This window comes from Pteropus medius, unplaced genomic scaffold, assembly GCF_902729225.1.
Source record: "Pteropus medius unplaced genomic scaffold, Ma_sr-lr_union100, whole genome shotgun sequence".
NCBI lineage: Eukaryota > Metazoa > Chordata > Mammalia > Chiroptera > Pteropodidae > Pteropus > Pteropus medius.
The window spans coordinates 1,858,310-1,878,650 of record NW_024344370.1 but is presented as its reverse complement, the minus strand read 5'-3'; the positions used below and the strand labels follow the sequence as shown (position 1 = coordinate 1,878,650).

Genomic DNA, 20,341 nt, shown 5'->3' with positions numbered 1-20,341 from the left:
GGATACAAGTCCTCTATGTGTTTCACAGATATTTTCTCCCAGTCTGTGGGCTGTCTTTCCTTTTTCTTAACAGTATTATTTGAACAGCAGAAATGTTTATTTTGATGAATTCCAACTAATATATTTTATGGTTTGTACTTTTTCTGCCTAAAAATTTAGTTTTTAAGTAAGCATTTTTAAAATTTAGTTTTTAATATAAAAATAAATGTTCGAGTTGAAATAAATGAAAATATCTTTTAAAAACTATGTAAATTTAAAATCTAAAATGTTAAAAAAAACAGAACATGTAAATAGAACCCAATTATTTTATTATATAATTTTCTTAATTGCCATTAAGAAAATGGCAATTATGGACATAAAGAATGAGAAGATTTTTAAGAAAAATATTGGAAAAATGTGTACCATTATTTTTTATTTCTCTCTATTAGATTTGGTGTGTCCCCCTTATTTTTGCTTAAATATGTTTTTAAGTTTTTTTTGTTTACATTGATTTCTTTTTGTAATAAGATACAGTAGTCTCATTTTTACCTCGGTGCAAGTGTTACTTGAAGATTATTACTTTGATTTTTACATTTTTTGTCAGTATTTATGGAGCATAATAACCAAACTGGAAATAACCTAAAAGTCCATAAATAGTAGAATATAGAACAATTGTGGTATATTTATACAATGAATAATAATAAAAAGGATGAATCACTAATACACAAAATATTATGGGTAATATTTTGGATAATATAACATTATGTTGAATGAAAAGCTTAACACAAAAGAACACATATCCTATGATTTCATTTACATAAAATAGAACTGGCAGCTTAAGCTATGGTGGTATTAATGTAGGGAGGAGGCAAGAGAATTAAAGTGTTAATGGGGCCACAATCAGAGACTGCAATGTGCTGATCAGCCCTGCAGCCAGGCAAGGAGGGCACCTTCAGAAGAAAGGAAGATTTCTACTGGATTACTAAGGACTCATTCTCCACACTTGAGAAGGGGAAAACAGGAACCAAGAGTCATTCCCTATGGCTAACGGGTATCTATGGATTAAAGGCTGGGAACTGCCAGCAGGCTTTTCACCCTACATAGTCTTACCTTTTCACGATACATATTCTTCCCCTTTCTCACTTTATGTCCATTTCAAAGGAAACGGGAACTAAAGAATGACATATAAACTGAATTCCTGGGACACTCGGGGGTCCCTCTTAGTGCCTTTACTTTGTCTCTCGCTCTCATTGTCCATCTTCTCTCTGCCTCTGAGAGGAGACCACACTCTATGGAGTGTTATCCCTTTTCTAATAAACTTTCCTTTTGACTCTAACTTTGATGTGTGTGTTGAATTCTTTCTTCATTCTCCGCCAAAGGACCTTCTTCTCCTCTCAGTGGAGGGCTTGGTCTCCCTTCCACTCGGGGAAATTTGCCTTGTCCTGCATCAGCATAAGTTATATCAATGATTGCTATAGAAGGTGCATATTAAAAATGAAAGGAAGTACAAGGGAAACTTTCTGGGGGTGATAGACATGTTCTATGTCTTGATTGAGGTGTTGGTTTCTTAGCTCCTCCGCGTGTAACGTGTTTGTGAGGCCTATTGCCCTAATGTCTGGAGAGAACTTTGAGCTGCTTTGAAGAAGTGCACCATTTAGGAAAACTGGAGTTGGCTCTAAGGTAATTGGCCCATCATTTGAGTAGCTTTTTGACTTTTGGACTTATTCTCAACTACTGTCAAGAGTTTTGGTAGGAAAGTCTATACCGAGAACTTACAACTTATACCAGAACACAAAACTCATTTCCTGTCTACCTGGCAGAAGAGCAAATGCCAAACAGCCAAAAGGACCACTGGTGCTTTTCCCCCTGTAGCAACTTGATGAGGGAAGAGAATTAAAGGAAACAATAGTCCAGATACAGAGGGAAAACCCAAGAGCCACTTGTTCTTATTACATTGAATAAATCCTCACTTTAAAACAATTAATGCTCTTTTGTACAATTGGATGTCTCATTACATTTGGATGCACCTGCTTCAGAGTAAGCAGGTGAGAGTCTCCAAGCTCCAGGGTCTCCATTACGACTGTGGTGTGGCTTTCAGGATAACTGTGGCCTTGCTCAGCACCTCACCCTACACCTGGTGTTCTCTGGACACACTGTTGGGCTCCTTTTGTTAGCAGTTTTGCTACACATGGATTTCTTTTAGATTCATACAAATTCTGCATCTTGTGAATCCCTCTGAAGTTCCCACTGATTTGTTGCAGGAAGTGACACCTGGCAGAAGAATTTGGATGCTCAGGCAACTTTGTTAGAGGAAGGAGAATTTATTAGCTGGTGGAGAACGTAGGGCTTAACAGCACCAAAGCACGAGCTCCCCTTGGTTAGATTTCTTACAGCTTATATACTCTTGCAGTGTCCATGCCAAGGGCACGTGATTCCTTTGTCTGAGGTTTCATGTGTACCTCATGACTCAGGACGAGGAGGGGAAGTTTCGCGTGGGGGCTACAAGGGGAAAGGAATTCCCAGACCACCAGTCTTATCTATTTACAGATTGTTTGTCTTGTAGGTGTTACCAGAATTTCTAGAAGGCCATTCAGAGATCTATAAGATGTGGTTAATCTATAACCAGCGGAGTCGGTCATTTCTGTAAGCCCTTCTCTTTGCATTTTTCAGATGCCTCCTCTCTTAGATTTACCTAATTTATCCTATAAATTAGATGAAATCCTGGGCTGATAAATCACCATCTTTATTTCTTGGTTCATATTTAACATAGTCTAGATTCACTATCGCACTGACACATTAACTTCCATTTCACTTGTAAAGTGATAAAGTGGAAAATACAAATAAAAATTGTAAAGACTTTTGGACCATGCGTGATTGAGGTTCTTACTTGTGATATAAATGCTCTCAGACATTTAGTGCTCTGACAGGACAGAGACAAATGGATAAAGTTCAATGGGGAAAATGCTCAAAAGACGTACTTAAAAAATAAAAATAAAATGTATAAGCACAATATGGAAATATATATTTAGAAGAAAATATAAAAGAATTTCCAGGAATTACTGTGACTTTTATCCAGTTTGAACTATTTTGCATGATAGAATAAAAATGAAAATAGAGAGAATTGTATTTTGATCCTTCACCCAAGAGGCTGGTAGCTTGTAAAAATATTACTTCCTATGAATGAGAAAAGATACATAATAACACATAAATTGCTCCCTTTTCACTTAATGCAAATATGTCAAACCCAGGCATTTGGTATTCTGCTAATATTTACCTGATATAGATATGCAGAATTGAAGCTCCCTTGAGGCAAATGTGCCAAATGTAAAGTGTACAATTCATTTACATGTAGCAAAGTGCCTTTTGTGTATAGATGAATGAAATTCTAAGATACTTTCTAACTTCTCTTATTTTTATTTGAATGCTGTAGGTGATACTTGTTGCACAGCCATTATAGTCCCAGCCATTATCATTTAAGATTAGAATCTGAATATAAAACAGATTCTTGCTAGAAATGTCTAATATCCTCAAGTGATAGAATTGAGACCATGAACTAGAGGGTTCAAACCAGCTCAAGACCCTCACCAAATTTGAGAGTTTAACAGGAAATGTTTGCAGTTGTATCACAGAGTGCTTATATTTCAGTATAATACATCTCTATGGTTTTCAGGATCAAATGGTGGGTAAAAAAAGATGGAGTAAGAGGAAGAGTATAGGCAGTAACTGGCCAGACCCCCAGGTAGATTTGATAATAATAGCATAAATGGATCTTAAGAAGTGCCTAAAACCTTTCTGTGTGAATGCACAAAGAGAGGAAATAAAAAAAACTGTGTTGTTTCCTAGTTTGGCATAAACTAAAAATTATAAGATTCACTGGGGGAAAAATGTGAATTGAGAAAATAACAATTATTGCTAAAGTAAAATTTTCTCATACATTTTTATTTATACCACTTCGAAGAGTGATTTGATAATACATAATTTCTTGATTAACATGGGAAAGGAACTCATGATTTTTATGGTTCTCCAGGAAGATTAATGCAATTGATCTCTTTACGATCAAATGGGAGGCAAAGTATAAATTATAAACTAGAGACCCAACAAAGGGAAACAATGATTTAAAGGCAAGAAATACTCAACATGTGTAGCCAGATACAATGTAAAAGTGATAGAAGATTCACTTAAAACTAAGAAGTCATCTATTGATGGATACTTTCTTTCCAGTGAAGTTTTCCTAATGTTAATGGTTGGTTAATTCAGTCCATGGCCTGGAATGCTAGATTACACCCTCCTGGGGTGGGCAGAGGGGAGCTGAACAAATGTTAGTATCTTTGGTACAAGTTGTCTGGGACAAAGTGGGCATGCAATGGCTTTGCATACTGAAGAGACCAGCCATAGACTCTAATTGTGAATAGTATCTGTGAGTGAAAGCTGGGCCATATGGAATTGTTCTCAACCATAGAAGAGATTGAACTAGTTATGGATTGAATACTAATTGGCAAAAGATAATTTACAGAAGTCACAACAGGGGAAAGAGAGAAATAATGATTTATTTATTTTTTATATTGTCTACTTGAAATGAAAAAGAAAATGTTGCAGTCAGAATTTAGCACTGTTTATAACTTAATGAAAGGGTAGAAATGAAGGCTGGGTGCAATTGTTAAGGTTCTCAAACTGAGTGATTTTATGGTCTATGGGGGAATCTCCAAACGTTTCCGAGTAAAGGAGTAATATAATTTATCTCTAAGATGCCTTCTAGTGCTAAAACGCTATGATTTTATTATTTCATGTTTGCAAACTCTTTAAGGTAAATATCCTGAAGACAAAATAATATTGATTTTCTAGTCCACCATTGTGTTAGATGTTTTTACAGTCATTATCTCACCGAATCTTTATCTGAGAGAGAGAGAAACACTATTACCCTATTTTACAGATAAAGAAGCTGAAGCTCAGAGTATTAAGTAACTTATCCACTGTCACAGAGCCAGAAAAAGGCAAAGGAAGAATTTGAACAAAGGTCTTTTTGGCTCCAAAATATAGTCTCTTCTACTCTTCCCCATCCCAACCCTTCTACTTCTCATTTCTGAAACATATCCGTGGCTCCTTTGTTGTTTAAGATTATGACGCTTAATGGTACATTAATGATCAATGTCTCTATGCTGGTATCTTTTTTGCTCTGGTACAAAGTGAAGGTGGGTGAGATGGAGAGATCTGTGGTGACTTTAAGGAGCCCAGGGGAGTGAGTGGAAACAGGTGACGACAGCCCTGCAGCACCATCCAGAGATCTGTGGTGGCAGGAAATAAAAGCTGGAGTCTGGAGAAGAAAAGCCCAGGGCAGTGGGTCATGTGATCAGTCAAGCTGGGGAGTCCTGGCCATGTGGTCCACAGCCCTGAGGCCTGCTGCCCCTTGGTTTCCTCATTCATAAAATGGGGAAAATGAAAGTTACCCTATTCTTTTTTGGGGTGCCATGAGGAACGAAGAAAGGTATACAGTATAAAGATATAAAAACACATCGTAAGTTTTAGAGTGCTATGTAAGTGGTAATTTAAATTATTTCCCATCTTTGAAAGGTGGAAGTTTTATGTCTCTTTTTCTGAATGTCCCTCTCCATGGGGTAGCACCATGAAAATTAAGTCAACTGATTTCACAGAACTATTAGAAATTGATCTAGAAAAAAAATCACTAATAAAGTTATAAAGTATTCAGTCTCTCTCCGTCTTTCTTTGTCTCCCTGTCTATCTCTCTTCCCCTGACCCTCTGGCTCTCATTTGAGAGACCAATGCTATTTATTAGTAATAGGTCACTTTGTAGTGATCCAGGTTTGCTCACAAACCGCACAAAAGGCTTTATATGTAATATTTTCTGCATTATCAAGAGCAGGTTAGGCTTTTCCTTGGTACCAAAGGAAATTTCTTCTTCTCTGATCCTTTTGCCCTTCTTTTCCAGCTTAAGTTCAATTATAGTGAAGACACATTGTTGTAGCTGCTGGCTGCTTCACTTTGGTTACAACAGTTTGGGGATATGAAGTAGAGAAGAAATGGATCTGCACGCAGTGCATAAGCAATGATAAGCATCTTTGGAGTCTTCCCCATTCCACTAGTGATGCCAAGAGGTGGCATGCGCAGAGAGCACCCATAACTACCGAACCCTGTAAGCAAGTCTTGCCATAGCAGAAGACTTCTCCTAGGTCCTGGGTAGACTGTTTAAGGCAGAAAAAAAAAAAAAAAAAAGGTGACTTTGTATTTCTTTCCTGCAACTCAAAGAGTTGTAGGTGTGGAAATATCATTGTTGACTTTTAGTAGAATATTATGAGAGTCATGTCCTGATTTTCCACCCTCCCAAATTACAGGAAGAATTATTGATTAGCAGACAATGTTTATTAATTACCTAGCATGTCTTTAGTTCCTTTCCTTTTCCTCCCCCTCCTCCCTCCCTCCCTCCCTCCTCCCTCCCTCTCTCCTTCCTTCCTCCCTCCTCCCTCCCTCCCTCCTCCTCTCCTTCCATCCCTCCTCCCTCCCTCCCTCTCTCCTTCCTTCCTTCCTTCCTCCCTCCTCCCTCCCTCCCATCCTTATTTTTGTCCCTTTCTTTCTCTTACTATCCCTTATTTCTTCCTATGTTTTTTTCCCTTCTTCCTCTTTTCATCTTTCCTTGTTTTCTTCCTTTCTTTCTTTCAGTGATTGTTCATTGAGTCTCTGTTTGGCCTGGCACTGTGCTGGGCACTGAGGACACAAAAGGGGCAAGACCCAATCATGCCTGGACAGATTTTACATCCAAATGAAGAAGTTTCTCCTTTGCAACATTGTTTACATAACTTTGATAAAATATCCATGATATGCACACAGCTTTTTCTCTTTACACCAGAGTTTCAAAGCCACCTGAAGCCATGTACTTACGGCTATGGAAAACCGCTGAATGTTTTCATCCTCGCAGTCTTGGATGACCTTATTCAGTAGATGATTGTCATGTGACTCTCCATCAGTCACAATGACCATGACTTTTTTAATCCCCCTTCGGGCGCCCCGAGCTTCAGTGAAAGCCTCTTTCCTGAAATAATCACACAATAGAGAAGCAAACAAAATACCACCCCAAGGTTAGGCAAAACAATAAACAAAATGGAAACACTGAGAAATCTAGGTAGCCCAGTGCTTTCCCTCCGAGATCAACATTGATGCCCATTGTTCGAGTGTGGAGGCATTATGATCATTATTTGCAATAGCTTTATATTTATCCCAGATGACAGATAGGTCACTATTTTGCCAATCACCACAATCCATGTTCAAAAGGCAGCAGTGTTTCATTTTGAGGAACTTCAAAAGGAGGGTGTGACTGGAACACACACCAGATTCAGAGAAGGTCAGATCTCACACACTCTCCCAGCCACCACTTTCTCTATATAAACTCTTCTACTCTTGCTTGACAGGCTTCTTTTCTTCTGCTTTTGGCAGTAGCTTTTGATTTAGTCTACACTTCCCCTACACCTACGCTGACATTCACAGAACAGCTCGGGAATCGTCTGAGCTGAGGAGAGGCGATTGGAGAAAACAGAATATTTGTATGGCTGTGAGTGTTTAAGAGTGCTCCTGGAGGGGGTAGAGATTAGAATAGGAATGAAAGACAGAAGATGGTGGTGGTCTGAAGGTCTGAATCAGGGACAGAGCTGGGTTATAGGGGCAGGAGGGTTGGAGTAGCTATAAAAGATTTGGTCTTGAACTAGGCTGCTGGAGGTGCTGGGGGTGGGGAGGGAAGAGGTGACATGGAGAGAAAGGAAAAATGCTATAACCTAATGGCAAAGAAAGGAATTTTTATTTAATTCAATGAGCATTTATGGAAAAAGGAGATAGGGGAAATGTTTGTTTTGTGTCTTCTACACACACACACACACACACACACACACACACACATTGCACACACACACACACAGGCACACACACACACAGGCACACACACACTAGCACACACACACACACAGGCACACTTTCTCCATCTCTGTTACTTTCTTTTATTCAGCTCACTTTCCTCTCTGGGGTCTTGGAAGAGAGGAGTACATTTTACTCAGGACTGAAACAATAAAAGGATTTCATATTATATTTTTCAGATTTCGATATAAAATATAGCAATCATTGTACTGAATGGTCCATTTAAATATTTTACTTTGGTCATCAGGACAAGCAGCTGCAATTTGGGATATGCCAAAGAAACGTGTGTCTTAAACCAACTTTCCGAACAATTTGCATGGTACACATTAGTTTTACTGTAGATGCACATAAATGGACAATAGTGGGTATTTTGTGAGTAAGGAGAGAGGATCCTGGTTATGTGAGCAAAGAAATTTTATCTGTGATTATTTTTCTTTTAAAAGGACTTAAAACAAATATGACAAGATGTTAACGACTGCCTTGATTCTGTCTGATGCATACATAGCATTTTGTTGTACTGTTCTTATATTTTTGATTCTTCCTAAAATTTTCAAAAGAAAAATATTTTTAAAAATTCTGATCAATGGAAAACTGTGTGTCTCTGCTCTCTACACTATACAAATAGATTCTACAACTTCCTTGTATGTACAAACAAAGGTGAAACAGATGTTAAAGGCTAGTATTTAAATGAAGTTCAAACATAGATATGAGATTCGGTCCTTTTTATAGTCCCAGTTCCTTAGAGGTTCACCAAAACTTCCTAATTCTATTGAAGATCAAGGCCATAACAGAATGAACAGCAGCTGAGGGAGACGATTAAAAGATCTTCTTTAAAGAAAATCTAGCAACTCTGAAACCAGGGTTGTCTTTATATATGTAAGAGTAGCCACTAGCAGAACTCCTGAGTACACCCTTTCTGTTTCAAATATCTTCAGCAAATTGCCCTTGACTCCCAAATACCACTATCCAGTGTTCTTTCTTTAAATTAAACATTGACCTCTCTGTGTGTTTTTAAACATGAAAATATCCCAAGAGAATCTCTTTCTTTTGGATAAGAGAATCCAGGTCTTATGATTAAACACTGTGGACCTAATGAAAAGAAAGAAAATTTGGGATAGGGATAAGGAGACACAAAGATATTTTGAATGAGGAGACATAGAAAATGGAAGGACTGTAAAAAAAAATAAAAATATTGTTTGCAACTGGCCTGGTCTGAAAGGAGTAACTAGAGCAATTAGAAATATGCTTAAACATGAAAAACGAATGTACAAGAAGATGACTTAGTCATATCATATGGAATTTTATTTATCTACAAAACTCAATAAACTCTGTGTCCTACAGCTAGACTCTTTGTGAGACACATAGGCAAAACCATATAGGGACATGGTATTTACAGTGGTATTTTATGCGGGAGCGAAAGCAGCCAGAATATTTCTTCAGTTAGCTTTCAAAGATGAATATTCATTCCTCGGTGATTGCCTTTGGAAAATACACAGCTCCCTACAGGCTCAGAGCTTTCAAAGGGCACTTTGATTAACTCTGAATGTGCATCACATTTAGTCAATTATTTGAGAGGGCACATTCAGCACACCTAAATGTGCACTCTTTGTGCATGCAAATTGGTGATTCTATGGGCAGATAAATATAAAATCACTCCACCTGTTTGTAGTGGTCTTCTCTTGGACCCATATAACTAGAAACACATGCTTTTCTAACATTTATGAATCTACAAAGCTGCATGAAATTTAAAAGTTTTGATATCTGACCCATTCTATGGAGTATCCATATTAACTATTTTAATCTCCTTAAAACACTGATCTTAGCAGGAGCATGGGTAATTAGCTCTTCAGAATTAGGTGACAGTCCAAAAGTTGGAAGCATTTAACTGAAGGATCCTTAACATTAAACTATTTATTAGATTTCCTGTGATTTTGGTATTGTTTAGTATTTATTCAGAAGCTTAATAGCTTTAATGGTGACTAAGGTGAAAAACAGCAAAAGATAAGAGTTGAGTGAGATCAGAAACAATAGAGAAAAGATGTTCTATTGTGTAAGAAAAGGACCATTTTGTAGATTCTTACAGAAGGAAGTTCAACCAGAGTGGATTATATACATTCCATAAAGGAAATTGCAGAAGGGAGGAAGAAAAGGATGTCAACTGGAGATAATTTGGAGAAAGTACGAAAGAAGAAAGAGAGCATTGCAAATGATGAAATCTTTTCCATCTCTTTCAATCTTTGCACTGAAAATGATTTCAAATAAGGCAATACTGAATTCGGCCTCTTAAAAACTCATATTTGAGAGCTTCAATAACCCTGAATCAGGTACTATAAAATTATAGACATACTAGAATATAAATATTATTGAGTAGAAGTAGACTAACCACTTTTTTAAGATCGAGGCTTGTAGAAGCTGAAAACAAAGAATAAAGGGAGAAGATAGTCACTCATCTTATGTCTTTAGTACCCAAGAACATGATGCAGTAACCATAGTGATTTTTGGTTAATTTTCCATCAGTTAAACACTTGGAATAAAAGGAAGGATCAGAAGAGTAATGAGACTGTATTACAGAAAAACCCGATTCTGTAACAATTAGCTAATCAGCTGAATCTACTTTTAAACAAGATGGCTTTAAATTTTGACAAGGTAAATGTTCAATCAACACTCCAAAGGGCCAGATCGTGAACAGTTATTTGTGTATAGTCTTTTACTTTGGTTTATTTTTTAACCATGTACCTTGCTGTGTCTATTCCAAGGGCTGTCATAGTCTGGCGGCCGCCTCTCTGTCCTATTTTATTTGCCGCAACGAGTACCTCTTCTGTCGATGAGTAGGTATTGAGGTTGAACTCATGGGTTACGTTTTCTCCATACTGTACAATTCCAACCTGAAACACCAAAAGCCACTGTGAGTTATTGCTCCAGCAATATTCCCTGCTTCAATTTTGTTCAGTTTATACATAAAGGTCAGCTGTAACATATTTTAGTCCTTCAGACGAGTTTAAAATCTGTGAGTACACAAGTCCTTCTACTTTGACAGCAATAATCATTGCCATCTGTGGATATTCACAGCCTGAAGAACAAAAATGAAAGTGGTATTATTAAACTTCTCAAGTGATTGGTTTATTTCTTCCATAGTTTTTACCGAATGACTCTGGTGGGTCTTAGGGGGTAGAATGTGAAACACACAGAGTCTCTGCCTTCGTTTTCATGGAGCTTCTACATTAAAGGAGAGAGAGATTAAAACACATGATCATTCAAATACACATTCAACTGCAAACTGTGAAAAGGGCTAATAACAGAAAAGCTGTTATTAGCAAGTATAACGCCCTAATTTAAAATGGGGGCTCATGGAAGGAATTTCAGAAGTGATATTTAAGTTGAGACCTTAATAGGTGCTTGGAGGGCAGAGGCCTATCCTGGATAGAGGCTAAGAGAGGGTATGGGGTCCATGAGGGGAAATGCATATATTAAGAAGCTAGATGGGGAAGGAGGTATGCCCTAAGAACAAAAAGGAAGTCAGTGAGCCTGGACCAGGCTACGAGGGGAGAGTGGAGCTAGAGGAGCCTAGAAGAAAAGGGATGTATCTGACAAGGGCACAGATGTGCTTCATGCTTTATGTAGCTCATCTATAGCTTCGTTTCTTCCAGATCACCCCTTCTCACCACCACTCCTTTTCTTGTTCTCTGTCTTCCATCTCTTATCGCCTTCCTCTTTTCATTCCCTCTTTTCTACAGACTGGACAATGTAGGCAGAGCCACCATAAAGTAAAACGATGAAGAAGGTTACATGCCCCTAGATTCAATTTCCCTTGATCCATCTTCCTCCTCCCACCCCAGAGATACCCATTTTTCTTATCTTTTGAAGGTTGATGGGTACCAATAAACTAACTTACATCAAGAATTGTGCCTGAAGATACATTTGTTTAACCCTTCTACCCCAAAATTAGGGACTCAGGAAGTTTTTTTGCCCAAAAGGAAAAGGGGATGTCTTTTTCATGTAAGAATTCTGGGCACTTCATTTCTTGGGTAGGGGATGTAAGCTGAGACATTTAACCATGGCTGCTTTCTTTCCAAGGCAATCGCCTAGTTGGCCCTTGGGTAAAGTTGCCTCTGGTGCCTGCCTTAGAGCCAATCCTATTTCCTAGTCTGATCCTATATCCAAGTGGAAGAAGGATCAGCATCTACCTTCTACCCTCTCCTGCTGACATCACTGTTGTCAGAAATCTTTAGGCTTAATTATAAGTCTGCTTTATAGATACATTGCCACAGGTAGGTCTTTTTGGAAACCAAAAGCATACTCTGACATTGCAGAAACAAATCAGAGAACACCCAATTTAAAATAATCTTTATCGTCTTTGAGCTACCTTCTAGAGCACACTAGACATCTTGGAGGAATGATGCTGCCATGTCTAAATAAGAATACTATCTTATATTTTTACTGCTTTTAAAAAGCATTCTTTCTTAATTTATTCAAATTATAATAACAGAAATTACTATCACATTTGATACACGAGGAAACTGAGTTTAAAAAGCTCATTCCCCACAGTGAAGAGGCAGAAGAGTGTGTATCCTTTATCCCAGGGCTCTTTCCATCACTCTACTTGCTCTCAACAAAAGTGCATTTCCTTAAAGTGGCCCCGTTCTCTAGTCCTCTCACTTTGCTAGCTTTTGGTAAATGCTGCTGCCATTTCATGGCTGCTCAATGAATTCAGTTAGCTAGTTAACTAACTGAGACACATATAATAAAGTTCAAAAACAAACAAATAAATAGATCATATTAAAAAAGTAAATAGAACCTATTAATCCTTCTTAGAGTTGCTTATTCAGGTATGAGATTAATCAGAAATAACTGGAGAATATATGCAAGTGTAAGATAAGGTACTGCAAAAGCTGAATAAATATGCAATCTGCTTAATCCATGTGCAGGTTAGCTTAGCCCTTCCATAAATATATCTCTAACCTCATATTCATCATCATCTGTCCCAAGACCATGTGCTATTATGATTGGAATAAAGATGACCAGAAGTTCATTTGTAAATAAGGTAGGATACAACCAATTACACAAAAAAATAAAATGGATGAGTACACACCCATGACTCCAATTCAGGTTATTTCCTTGATTTATAATTAATTGTTATTTATTATTTTCTACATAGAATTAAAATTCTTTTCTCAATGGCCCTTACAGCTTTTAATTAGTAAACCAGGGAGAAACTGAATTATTACTAAGGAAAGCCATGTAGGCTTGACATTGTCTCTGTGTATATAAATTTTCAATATAAATAAAAGGAAAATGATTTCATTACTTAAATAATCATTATGACTCATTTTGGGTACCAAGGTAAATAAATGCTGCTGTGGAAGTTAATTGTTCATCCATTCAGTACATTTCACAGAGCTGTTTTTTTTTTAAATTTCCCTTTGTTTTTATTTGACTAAGCAAGAGGCTAAAGAACTTTGAAACTGTCATTATTCTTGGGCATTTTACAACTGGGATGTCTCTATTGAATGCCCTAGTCTCTCATTTCTTTGAGTTCCTCGGCTTCAGTAATCTTTTTCTCTAGCTCTTTAAGTCATCTACTTCCACGGTTGTACCCATGACTTTGTCATCTGGAAAAACTGCAGCACCTCAGTCTTAATTTCAAGCATTCTTCTCTCTGACCATTAACTTCAACTTATTTACCTAGTATATCTAATTCATTCCTTGACCACATCAAGACTACCAATTAATTCATAAATTCTATCTTCTTTTTTTGTACTTAGCCTAGATTCCGTGTTCCTTTACCATAATCATTTACTTGCAACATTTAATGTCTTTAACCATTTTTTCTCTCCATTAACTCACTTGGCGAACTTCCAAGTCCAGCTAAGTACAAATTATCTCCTCCTCTGCATGTGCTTCCGTGATACTGAAAGTTGCTAGAGAAAAATCACATAACTTGTAGAGTAGTCTCACTTTAAAGTGAGGGTCATAGATCTCAAATGTGGTTGCACATAGCACTGCCCAACAGTCCTACTAATTTTTACTAATGAGTGTGCTTTGCTTCCATTTATTAAGTTCAACCAAACTCTAGATATCAGCTGTTAACTACTCAGGAAAAAGAGAGTATCTCACTTATACATGGTGAGGAGTTCACATGAGAAGAGGTGTTAGTCATGTCAACTAAACAAGGCTGCTTTGTGCCATAATATTTTACATTTACAACACATTTTACATATCTTACAGGACAAAACTATAAACTATTGGATTATCTGGATGAATTATCTTCACACCTAGAATAGAGAAAAATTTTAGTACCGTAATAAGCCAGAGATCAGTGCTTTATATCTTATCTAGTCTCTCTTTCTCTCTTTCTAACTGCTTAACATATATTTCACTTCTGTAAGCTTATTCTTTGTAAATGTTAAGATATGAAAACTTCTAACTTCCTATTCTTCATCCTTTCTTTATACTCTGTTTCTAACAACTCCATCTGAACTTGTCTTCAGATGACTGTCTTGAGACTGTTAAGAGCTGCTTTGCCCCAAAGGTTCAAAGAGCCAGAAGTGCCTGGCAGTTTTCTCCCTCCTTGCCCCTCACTTTGCTCCATAGGCAATGGCTGAGTGTAGGCAACAGAAGACCATCCCCTTGACCCAACTTAAAGCCCCCCTTCCAGATCAGGTTGGGGCCTTAACTTCATTTGAAATCACACCCTTGTTTGTCCTTTATTGCTACTCCGTGTTGCTCATCCAAATCCCTTACTATTTTACTACAGGAGACACTCTGTCACTTAACACCTTCTCTCAGGGTTGGCTTCTGGGAACCATACCTCAGGCAGCTATTATCTGCATTTCTGTGTTTTTCCTTTAGCCTAGGCTAGACATCATTGCCTTGAACCTAGACCATGGCGATGGTTAGTCTCTCTACTGCTGATCTCCCTCCTTCCATTTCCACTCTCCTCAAATCCTTCTACAAATTAATGGCAAATGGACTGTCTTAAAATTCTGCTTTTCACGTAATTTCCTTGTTAAAAAATCTCCAGTAGCTCTCCATTGCCTGCATCAATGACTCTGAAGTATACTTTAAAAGAGAATTTTTATTTTAAATAAAATAGAAAACAGATAAAATTTTAAGGTGCTACTTGAGATGCTGGGCCCATCAGTTAGAGTTCAGTTCTTCCCTTGACCTTCCATGACCCAACAGGCTCTGCCTTTTCTATTCCCCTTCCCTCATGTTTAGGAATCCCCAGCGTGAACTCCATCCCCATCAAGTCCCCTTCCTTAACCTCCAACTAAGAAAATTCTACCCATACTGTAAGATTCAAGTTTCACTTTCTCTGCAAAATGTTCCCTACCTAGTCACCAGTATAGTCCATACTGATCTTCCCCTTCTCTGAAATCTGAAGCAAAATTGTCTGCCCCGCTCCCGTGAGTACTGCATTCTTCTCAACTGTTTTGTATGCATGCTTTATCTGCCCAGCTGCATTATAAGTTCTAAAGGGGCAAGCAGGGATAAAGAGCATGGACTGTGTCATAGCTTTTGGTATTCTCTTATCCATTACCAATGTTTTGCTTTGCTCACAGTTGACCCTCATACATTCTTGCTACATGACTGCAACATTTCACATCAGCAAGTAGAAAACTGAGATAGGAGGGGAATAACGATAAGCAGAAAGAGAGCTACAAAGAAGTGTGGGAAATGAGGAGAGTGGGCAGTGAAATGCAAATCTCAGGGAAATGACATTTAGTGTAGGTCCCTGGCTGATGCCAGCACCTTAGGAACCCGAGTTAAAGCCTGCTGTGTCTTCCCCCAGAAAAACGTTTCATTTATTAATTATCACAGGAAAATGTTCATATCACAAAACAAACATATGTAATGCCTTGCTGAGTATTGGTGAAACCTAGTTCAATACAAATACTTTCAGTCTGAGCTTAGAGTATAATTTAAGGCACATGAAATAGATTTGTACTAGCATAATGCGTATATGTGCATATGCAACAGCATCGAATAAGTGTGAGAATTAAATAACAAGATAAAAAGTGAGCTGAGTGGTGAATACACATATGAGGGGGCAAGAGGAGAGGGAATCATAAACATAGTCACTGTCTCATATTGAAAAGCCTATGGAGGAGGGAATTTCCAGCTTCCTGATACCCAGCTGAAAAACAGACAATAGGTTGTAGAAACAGAATGGGAGAAAGAAGAGCAGTCTAGAGACTGGAAAATACGTCAGGATGATAAGAAATTTAAGTCATTCTAGAAATTAAGACAAAGAAATAAAAACAACCAAGAATCTTCTTAGTTGACTCGAAGCATCCAATTACTGTGGAAACCAGAGGGCAGAAGTTAAGTAGAGAGCAGGTAAGGGGTGACGAAGGAGTGAGGATTCTAGACATTTTTCCTGAATGGAAATAAGAAGGATGGGAGCTAAAAGAAGCAACTGGGTTAGATTGGGGCTTTTTTTTTTTTTTCTAAGAGGAATGGAAAGAGAGTAGTTTATGACATCAGTAAAAGAGTGGATGAAGATAGTAACAATAGACTCTTATAAAGGGGTGTAAGTCACAAGTATATATGCAAATATATCACATAACGTGTATATTGCATATGCATATGCAATATATATCACACGATACACATGTGATATATAAAAGTAAGTAGAAGTTACTTTTTAGAAACAAATGGAGAGGATGTGTTTACCTCTTGGGATATCCAATTTGAACTTCTTGACTAAGAAGAACAAAAGACAAGTATACAATTACAATCTAAGGCCAAGAGACCCAAGAGCTGATTCAGTCTATAGCATATACCAGGAACACAACTGGCTAAGGATTCTGTTATATGAACAATAGGTTTATATCGCTCAATAGAACATTCCACGTAAGCATAAGATTTGTAATCCTTTTTCAGCTAAAACCCAAACCAATATCTTCTTATCCCTTTTCCAAAAAATACAAGCATCCTTTTGTATGTTACTAGGTACAATTTTAAAAAAGAATTCCATGGCCATGGAATTAGAAAGCAATAGGTAACACAAAATTAAGCATTATCTTTACAGCAGGAGCCCTTCCCTCAATTTCTCTGTCTCTCTTTGCCATCTGTCTGTCTCTGTATTTTTCCCTCTGCGATTTACATGAAGTAAAAAATGCCATAAATTTTGAATAGTGCAAAAGAGCAAGGCGTTCTCTTATTCTTATCCTACTCTAACTCGTAAGCAAATTCTTTTGCAATTGTTCTCAAAGTCTTTAACACGAAAACATGCATTGCGAATCACACATTGGAAGACCTGATTTATTTTATTCTTATTTAAGAGAATATATATATATTTTTTGCGAAGAACATATTCAACACCTTAAACAACACAGTTTGGAAAACAATGTTCTACAATGTTAGGAGCTACCTACTTGTAAAGATCAATTAATTGTTCTCTTCTTCACCCTTATTATATTTATGACACACTGTCATGAGTTGCAGTTATTCAAATATAAGATTTTACCTCATTTCTAAGTTGGACATTTTTGGGGGATTAGGAACAAAGTTTTAGTGTTTTTCTACATTCCCCGTGACACTTAGCATAATACTTAATAAGATACTTCATAGATATCTGCTGAATTAAAATGAATTAATTACACAATGGCTTCATTTCTTTTGGGAGTAGAGACGAAAGAGGAAGAAACTGAATGTGAAGAATAAGAAAGGACATTGTTAGAAATCACCGAAAGGAAGGCCTTACTGATTTTTTTCTCGTGAAACAAAGTCACAACAGAATGACAAGGGAGTGTAAGAAAGATAATCTTTAAAATAGCTATTAAGTATTTTGAGTCAAAGAGTTATGAGAGAATGAAATTATTTACTCATTTAGAATTATATTATTACCTTGTATTGTTAAATCAGGGTTGTAACACCAGCACCTATATTTTAATGCCCAGCAGAACTAAGTTTCTGGGCTTTCATTCCACAATTAACATTAATAAATCGATGGCTTCCTTAGGGGAGTAAAGACAGAGTAAAACAATGAAGTTTTCTGTTTCTGTAAGATGCACAGTTGCTTATCTGACAAGAGCTTAGGCTTTGTATCTGACCAATTTATATTTCCTTTTACCAAACTATGGTACAAAAGCACTGCCTTACTACATGCATCTAATGTAATTAAGTCAGGGTATGGATGTGGTGATAGTACAGGCTGCAATCCAGGTTAACTGTCAGCACAAAACATTTTGAGGCTGTTAGCTGAAACCAGGCTTAACCTTTGTCACCATGGAGAAGGACATAAATGAAACTGTTTCACAGGTAGACGAGTCCTCAAAAACATAAATAAAGTTGATAGATGATAGGTACAGGTCCTAGGAAAAGGGTGTCTTTAGTTGGCTTCTTGCTTGATGGAAGATGCTACTGTAAGATTGATCCATGTTCCAAAATCCAAGGGTAGGAGACATTAAAGTCAAGTTTTGTGGAGAAGGGAGAAGACTATGGAAGGAATCAGGACTAGAGGTGAATGGGGCTAGACGACTGAACACCTATAAAGAAAGGCCTAAAACACAATGTAAAGGGGCTTCCAGGGGCAGTCCCCTTCAAGCAAGTACCTTCTAGCAAAGACTTCATGAAGCGGAGTGATAGATGGTGGTCACTACTATAATAATTTTTAACACAAAGAGACATGAAAGCCTCCAGGAATTACATTTTCCCAGTGCAAATGACTTGCCTCCTATGTGCTAGGCAACACAGAAAACTCTGAACCATATATCATTAAGGCACAATGCTGTCACCATGGAATTTACAGTCCACCAGAAGACAGACACGTGAAACAAAAAGCGATGCTACCGAGTGATGGATGAGTGCAGTAAGTGAAGGGTGTGTGAATACTATGGAAATATGGGATGGGAGGGAAATCTTCTTGGGAAGGGTGGGTGGAATAATCATAAAAAATGACAGAGAAAGTGACATTTGAACTGAATCTAAGCAGTTCACCTGGCACATAGGGCTGGGATAGAGAAGGGCATTGGAGGCAGAGGGAATCACGTGAGCACAGAACGATGCATTCAGGGGAGGCCAGGGTGAGTAGAGGCTGTGCGGCAAGAAGACAAGTGGGCATGAGGGAGGCAGGAAGCAGTGGCAATGACCGGTGCCAGATGACAAATGCCTTATAGTTCACTGGAGAGATCAGATATTATTCAGCAGGCAACAACTGTCGATTTTTATCAGAGAATATGCCATGATCTGAACTTTACCTTGGAAAGATAACTTAGGTGAGTGATGCGTGGAGGTGGGGGAGAATGGAGACCAGGAGGCTAGCAAGTGAGAAGATTCACCTCATTCACAGCACTTCTTGCAGAAGCTGTAGCCTGATTGACAAGGATATGGCTGCCTGGCTCAGTCAGGCTTCTTTTCAGACCTCAAAACAATCAATCAGGCCTCATATTTAAGGCTTCTAGGGAAAGGGCCATAACATGTGCAGTAAAAAGAAAGATAAATAATATTCCTAAAATTTAATTAATTTCCCTCTTTCGTTTTGCCTGGTTTAATGTTATGCTCTACTCTTGATGGGAACAATCTAGACATTGTTCCATTAGTATATTTCACTTTTATATCAAGCCTCACAATTTATTGGTTTTATTTAGGGTAATGCACTCATATTTGGCATATTTATATCATTCTCATTTATTATTAAAAGCAATGTTATGTTTCGGTATTGAGGATCAATAACACCTCCATAATGTTTATACAGTCATATCTTTTATATCAAGTTCAGAGTGTTTCAGGTTTGCTTTTATAGGTAGCTTTTTAAAAAGCAATTTTATAGCCTTTACTCTGTCTTGGGCAAAAAAACTGGTTTACAAAAATTCCTTGACTATGTTTGCAAATGTCTTAATGGGACCACACAGAAACATGGAAGAAACTTTGAGTAACTACAGTAGGTCTGCTTATCCACTGGGATACGTTCCAAGATCCCCAGTAGATGCTAAACCCGTGAATATTGTGGATAATACCGAAGTCTATATGTACTTTGTTTTTTCCTATGCATACATATCTATGATAAAGTTTAATTTATAAATTAGGCATACTAAGAGATCAATAACAATAAATAATAATAACATAGATCAATTAAAACAGTATAAAGTTATGTGAATGTAGTCTCTCAAAATATTTTATCGTACTGTATGTACAGTATGGATACGCTGGACAAAGGGATGAGTCACATCCGGAGTGGAATGGAGCAAGATGGTACAAGATTTTATCACACTACTCAGAATGGCTTGCAACTTAAAATTTATAAATTGTTTATTTTTGGAATTTTCCATTCAATTTTTGGACTACAGTTGACCATAGTAACTGAAACCCTGGAGAGTGAAACTGCAGATAAGGGGGAGATTACTATATTTAGAATGGACGTTTCTGTCACTTGTGCTGCATTCCCCCAACGTATACTAATTGTCACATAGAAACTTTAATGCAAGCTTTTTAATTTACCTAC

General features: G+C 37.5%; 1 protein-coding gene across 1 annotated transcript in view; it reads right to left on the bottom strand.

Moving 5' to 3' along the window:
• The window catches only part of ITGA1 (integrin subunit alpha 1), a 155,864-nt gene that overhangs the window by 61,461 nt on the left and 74,062 nt on the right, over window positions 1-20,341 (bottom strand). Inside the window, exons 7-8 of the mRNA XM_039869916.1 lie at window positions 10,630-10,778; window positions 6,871-7,021 (exon numbers count right to left, since the gene is read on the bottom strand). Coding sequence (XP_039725850.1) covers window positions 6,871-7,021; window positions 10,630-10,778 — 300 coding nt within the window. The remainder of the gene's footprint in view (window positions 1-6,870; window positions 7,022-10,629; window positions 10,779-20,341) is intronic.